Here is a 6,674-nt window from a genome sequence, read left to right as displayed (position 1 = left end):
TCAGCCAGGTCACGATCTCGCGGTCCGTGAGTTCGAGCCCCGCGTCGGGCTCTGGGCTGAGGGCTCGGAGCCTGGAGCCTGTTTCCGATTCTGTGTCTCCCTCTCTCTCTGCCCCTCCCCCGTTCATGCTCTGTCTCTCTCTGTCCCAAAAATAAAATTTAAAAAAAAAAAAAAAAAAAGAAGAAGGTAATCACAATCGTGTGATCCCGTGCATCTGAGATGTGCAGAATAGGCGATTTCATACATAGAAAGTCAATCCATGTTTGTGAGCGGCTGGGGCGAGGGGAGAAACGAAAAAGTGGCTGCTAATGGCCACAGGGGGTCTTTGGCAGTGATGAAAATGTTCTGAAATTAGGTAGTGCTGACAGGCGCACAACTCTGATTTTAGTAAAAGCCAGTGAATTGCATATTTTAAAAGGGTGAATTTTACATTCTGAATTCCATCCCAATGAAGCTGTTGTCTATTTCTGTTGTTTTTGTAAGGTGCTCAGACAAGTTTGTTATTACAGTAAATGGATATTTTTCTATGAGATCCTTCTGGAGAATATTACGTCCCGTTGCCGGAGAACATAAAGGAAGCACGGTGTAAATGGGGCCACCTTCACTGGTGGGAGGATTCAAGGATGCAAAGATGTCAGTTCTTCCCAGATCCATCCACAAATTCAATGCGATCCCAATAAAACTCCCAGTGAGATGCTGCATGCATACTGACAAACTCATTCTTAAATTAGTCCAGAAGTAGAAGCTCATTCCTTTATTTAACAAATATTTATTGAGTGCTTACACTATGTCACTTTTATTAAAACTGCTGGGGTGCAGCCAGCAAAATGATAAACAACCTCACTGCTTTCATGGGGCTTATGTTTAGGAAATGTGCAAAAATAGACGAGGCTCTTGCAGAAAAAAAATGACAATGGGGTTTTTTTACTTGATCTAGCAGATACCAACATACCTCGTAAATCTATACTAATTAAAACAGCATAAAATTGGCACAAAATAGCCAAAATAGATCCATACAACAGAACAGAACCCCAAAACGGATGCGTATATGCATATACCGATTTGGCCCATGACAGAGAAGGGACCACGGTTGAATAGACATTGAAACGTGCAAACATGAAACTCTCTTTCATTAGATTTTTTTTTTTTTTAAACCGCACTTCCTGGCTCTGAACTCCAGTGTGCTTAGAGCCAACTACTACAAAAATATCCATCCAGTGTCTCTTCCAGTTGGATGCTGGCAGTCCAAAGGACCGGTCTGAAGCTTCAGCTGGTGCTAGGAAGCATCAAAGACTCTGGTTTGCTGGGTGGGGTCAGGAGTGAGGGAAATCAACAGGCAAACAAGTTTCGGGAAGCCAGCCTTTCACCCACAAACTGAGCACTGAGGGGTAATGAGCCTCCTGATCCCAACTCTCCATTTCTTTTCTCCATTCTCCTGCGCAGGCGTGCTCCCTGATGTCCCTTCCGAGGGACCAAAGAAATGCTCAAAGAGAGGAGGGGCCGGCACGGCCTCCTCAGGTCCTTTGCTAACCGCCCCCAAGGAGTGATGCTTCCTCCACCACCACCCTGCCACGCCCACTTCTGGCTCTGACCTTGATTCTAAGAACTGTGTGGTCGGTGAAGGCAGATGCAGGTGTGCTTCCAAAGGTTCTGTCCAGTCAAAACCGTTTTCATGATGAAGCGGACGTTCCTCACCTTTTTGGCTCATTCTCTTCTGAGAGAAGTTTTTCAGAGGCTACACGATATGCGATAGGGCGTCAGGTCACGTGCGGGAGAACCGGGTCTCTTGGATGAAACCAGATGCTGGTTTCACGTTAGCAAAAACGTACACGGGCGTCACTCTTTTTGTCTGGGTTGTAGTTATTTTTCGTAACAACGTGACTTGCGCTATCATTTGGATTGTTATTTTTAAGTGAATAAAACATACTTTGGAAATCTTTTGGTTTTAATTTCTACTGTGGTCAGGTGGTACCAGCAAAGACTCTTGGGTCCTCCTTCATTTTTACGAAGAGTTTAAAGGGGTCCCCCCGGTCACAAAGTATGGGATGGCCCCAGCCTTCTTAGAGCCAGCTTCACAGCATCAACGGGTCATACAGCCCTCAATAACCACCACTTGGGTAAATGAGCGAAGAAATGAATCGATATACCAGCTTTTGAAGGACACAGGACATACCATGTCGAACACGGTGCCTGTTGCACACGAAACACTTAATGCATCCGTGTCGTCTTCTCTGACACCGAACTAGAGGCACCGGGCTGGAAACTGGGAGTTTAACATCATAGCTCCTGTGTCTGTAGGAAGATGTCCGAGATGCTGGCAGGGTAACCGTGGCCTCCACCCCCCCTCCACGTAAACTCCTGTCTCCAGCTCTTGGCAGAACTGGGGACAGATCTGGTCCTCTGGACCCACAGAGGCTGGCTCAGTCTAGGAACCCCCGTGCTGGTACCACACTTAACAGCAACCCCAGAACTTGTACATCTTACACATCGTCTCGACCAGACCCGAGTTAGAGATGTGAGAGGGACTCCAGTCGATAAGGGCGGGCTGGGAAATGAGGCTTTCAGACAACCCAGGACTGAACGAAGATTGTGGGCAAGGACACTGGCACCTATTTGTTTCCAGGCTCCTCGTCTATCCCTTGATCAGCCCGGCGGCGTGGGATTCTGCAGGTGTCCAGTGTGACACTAAGGGGGTCCATCCACAGCTTAGACATCTGGATTCAGGATAATTCCCAGGAGAGGGCAGTAAAACCGTGATGGCCATTTCTGACAGAAGCATCCAGAGGAGAGGATGCTTTTTTCCTCAAGGGCACAAAGCCTCCTGCAGACCAGCCACAGCCCTGCCCACGCTATTCCCTGGAGGTCCCAATTTTGCCCGTGAAGTTCCCGCATCTTGTAAACGGATTCACTAAAAGGAACGAGAGACAATAAAGAGAAGTAGATTCAAATCCCGAGTCTTCAGCTGTCTAATTCTGTATGCTTGGGCAAATCGATGCCACCGATACGTGCCTCGGTTTCTTTATTTACGGCGCAGGGGTGATCGTTGCTGGCCTGCCTACCTTCCAGATCACATAAAAGCCTGCAGGTGGAAATTCCTTATAAATCGTGAGGCGTGTACAAAGGCAAACAACTTTATCATTGGTGTGATACTAAGTCCCGGTATTGACATGCCACGGCCGTGGGGGAGGCAGGAACAGCACCCGGGAGGAACAGCATCCAGCAGGGCTCAGCACGGGCTCCCTGGGGTGGGGGGCGAAAGAGACCAGATGGAGAGAAAGAGTAGTGCACTTGCACCAAAGTCTGGCAACAAATGAAAACGTGAGAGGAAAGCGTATAAGGCGCAGCCAGACTGACCAACCCCATCTCTCCTGGAGGTCCCCTGGCCTCAAAGCAGAACAAATTTTTGGAGCTTTTTCCAAGGTGTCCAACATGAACCTTCCTTTTTTTGTGTGTTATTTGGCAGATGTAAGAACTGGCCAGAATCCCAGGGCCTGTTACCTGCGTTCATGGGAATATGACTGAAGTGTGACAGGAGACGTCTCCTGAGAGGACACTGCACGGGCAGGCCCCATTGGAGGCTCCGTGGAGCTGTGGAGAATCACGATGTCCCTGCGAGTCAACACTCAGAGGAACGAGTACGTGGAGAGAACCTATCACAGTCTCGATGCACTGAGAGTTGAGCGGTGTTTTTGCCACGGCTCTGCACCGGGCACCTTTGACCTCCTTGTTCCCCAGGCTGTACACGACAGGGCTCAGCAGGGGAGTGAGGACGGTGTAGGTCACAGAGGTGAGTCTGTCCTGCCCCAGGGAACCCTGGGACTTGGGCTTGAGGTAGACGGCGGAGGCACAGCCACAGTGGACGATGACCACCGTGAGGCGGGAGGTGCAGGTGGCAAAGGCCTTCTTCCGGCCCCGGGCGGAGGGGATCTTGAGGCTGGTGGAGACGAGGAGGACGTAGGAGAAGAAGACCGGGCCCGTGGGCAGAATCAGGACACAGACGCTGACGACAAAGTTGATGACCTCGTTGACAGGGGTGTCCACACAGGCCAGCTTCAGCAGGGGCCTGACGTCACAGAAGAAGTGAAAGATGACAAGGGTGTCCCAGAAGGGCAGGCCAAACACAGATGTTACCTGGACAAGGCCACGCCCAGGCCAATTCTTAGAGACGCAGACGTCCACTGGCACAGGCCTCTTCCCTAGGACGGCTGTGGTGGTGAATTCTGTGCGTCAGCTTGACTGGGCTAAGAGATGTCCAGACAGCTTGCAAAACGTTAATTCTGGGCACGCCTGCGAAGGTGTCTTTAGAATATATTAGCATTTGAATCAGCAGACCGAGTGGGGAAGATCACCCTTACCCAATGTAGGCAGGGATCATCCCATCTGCTGGGGGCCTGAATAAAGCAAATGGCAGAGGAGGGCAAATTCTCTGTCGGTGGATGAGCTGAGACATCCGTCTTCTCCTGCCCTCACGCATCAGCGCTCCTGGTCTCGCGCTTTCAGACTCAGACTGGGATTTACACCACCAGCTTTCCCGGTTCTACACAGCTTGCAGATGTGAGATCGTGGGACTCCTCGGCCTCCTTGAGCACATGAGGCAAATTCCTACAGTTAATCTCCTACACGTATCAATAAAACCTACCAGGTTCTGTTTTTCTGGAGAACTTCGATGAATACGAGGACCGACTACCACAGGGGTTGCAGATGGCCACACAGTGATCAGGCTGCGTGGCCAGGAGCAGGAAAAGCATTGTGGGCTGCACAAGTGAGGCAGGAGACGAGTGGGCATGGCCGTCTTGAATGGCAACGGGCTGGTGAGGACTCAGGAGGCCAGATAGGATGCAAGGAATGACGGCCACAGCGTAGCTGTTCTCCGAGATGGAGAGCATGTTTGGGAAGATGTACGTGTCCCACATAGAGACAGTCAGCTGATTGCTGATGAAGGGAATATGGAGGTGATGGTCCAGAAAAATAATAGTCACGATGAGGACACTGTCGGAGAGAGTCACAGCAGGTACAGAATTAGAAGGACAAAGAGAAAAGGAGGCCAAGCCTGGGTGACCGCCCAAAGCTGGAGGAATCTGTGAGGAGGAGCTTGGCTGCAGCTAGAGTTCAGCCTTGGCACTGAGAAGGGTCCGGATCCACATGAACCGGCCAAAGGGAAGGGAGGGTGAGCTTCTCGCTGCACAACAGGTTACACTGTGCTCCGAGCTGCAGGCGAGAGTGCTGCCCCGGCCTCGGGTGCCAGCAGCATTCTTCCCCCGGCTAGGAACTCCGCGCTCTTGAGAATAAATCAACAAGTCTCTCGTGATGTGCTTGATTTGGGGCAAGGATGACAGGGAGGAGAAGTCTCAACACAAACGAACGGCAGAATCACGAGAACAACTACCCAACTTGACCACGAAAGAGGTGGGCCCAGGTCAAAGACATGGCGGGTGTTGAGTGAGCGTGGCACTTGAGTTCCCTCTGTGCTGTCTGAGATCGGTCCAGTCCTCTCTGCCAACATGCACTGCCAGCACAAAGTGCCCTGGGAATCTCCCAGAACAGGTGTTCTTACCAAGTACTGAGCCCTGTGTTTTCCTTTCCTTAGCCCTGCTCCTTCGTGTACACGAGACCACTAGTACAAGGCCAGGCGGTGGGAGGGCCATTCAGGCTATATAACACTCATCATGTTTCCAGAAATGGAGGCCAACGCTCTTTTGAACTAAGTTCTGTCACATTTCTTTCTTCCTGTATACTGTGTCCTCTCTAGAGAAAAAAGCAGTACCCGGTGTTAATAAATGATGTTGACTTTTTCCAAATCTCTTTGTGATGTGACATTTCCCAATGAAAAGAAAGATATAAATAGAGGTGAGTTATTTTTCAAGGATTTTTTTCTACCCCTAAACCTGTACTTCATAACAACGGTTAATAATGCCATCACTGTGCCTGTAATTTTCGGCGACTATCACTTCCATGCCCCTCCTGTGTTTCTTAATGTCCTTTTCTTTTTTCTTTTTTTGTACTGCTTGGACAGGATCTCACTTTGGCTCTCAAGTATTGTGGAAGCAAGAATCAGCCCATTTCCCTGGAGAAGCATGGGATATGGCTCGTCATTTTTGCTTTTCTGTCACCAACCCATGGCAGTAACGGGGTAATACCTTGATATGGGCAACCCGCTCTTACTTAATTCCAGAAATAGATCTGTGTCCTGCTGGCACCCTCAGTGTATACCACAGGATTTCTAGGTATACACAGGATCCTGTGTATACCACAGGATCACTAGGTTCACGTCAGGGGCGGAAGTAAAAAAAAAAAATTCTTGCCTATAGAGTAACAAAGGTTACACCGGCCTTCTCCTCAGCACTCATGCCAGCAAGAAGACAGCAGAGTGAAATATTTAGTGTTGACAGAAAACAATGACCATCCTAGAATTCTGTACCCTGCAACAGCATCCTTCAAAAATGAAACAGAAATAAAGACTTTCTCAGGCAAAAACTGGGGGATTTTGTTGCCAGTAGACCCGTCTTCTGAAAACTGTTGCAATAAATTTTGTAGAAAAAAGGAAAATAGTATAAAGTCAGAAAGCACCAGGCCCAAATGGGTTCACTGATAAATTCCACCAAATATTTAAGGAAAAATTATACCAATTCTTCACAGTTTCTGTGAGCGAATAGACAGTATGGTATTGGCACAAA

General features: G+C 49.2%; 1 protein-coding gene across 1 annotated transcript; it reads right to left on the bottom strand.

Annotated features, from left to right (window-relative positions):
- Positions 1 to 784: 784 nt before the first annotated feature.
- Positions 785 to 4,886, bottom strand: LOC131495580 (olfactory receptor 10J3-like). Its single transcript, XM_058700574.1, is given in 3 exon segments — positions 785 to 4,139; positions 4,142 to 4,189; positions 4,640 to 4,886. Coding segments are annotated over 3 exon segments (930 nt in total). The 3' UTR covers positions 785 to 3,504.
- Positions 4,887 to 6,674: the final 1,788 nt, after the last annotated feature.

The sequence above is a fragment of the Neofelis nebulosa genome, chromosome 15, assembly GCF_028018385.1.
Source record: "Neofelis nebulosa isolate mNeoNeb1 chromosome 15, mNeoNeb1.pri, whole genome shotgun sequence".
NCBI classification, from domain to species: Eukaryota; Metazoa; Chordata; class Mammalia; order Carnivora; family Felidae; genus Neofelis; species Neofelis nebulosa.
The sequence above is the reverse complement of the archived record's forward strand: the minus strand, read 5'-3'. Positions and strand labels throughout refer to the sequence as shown.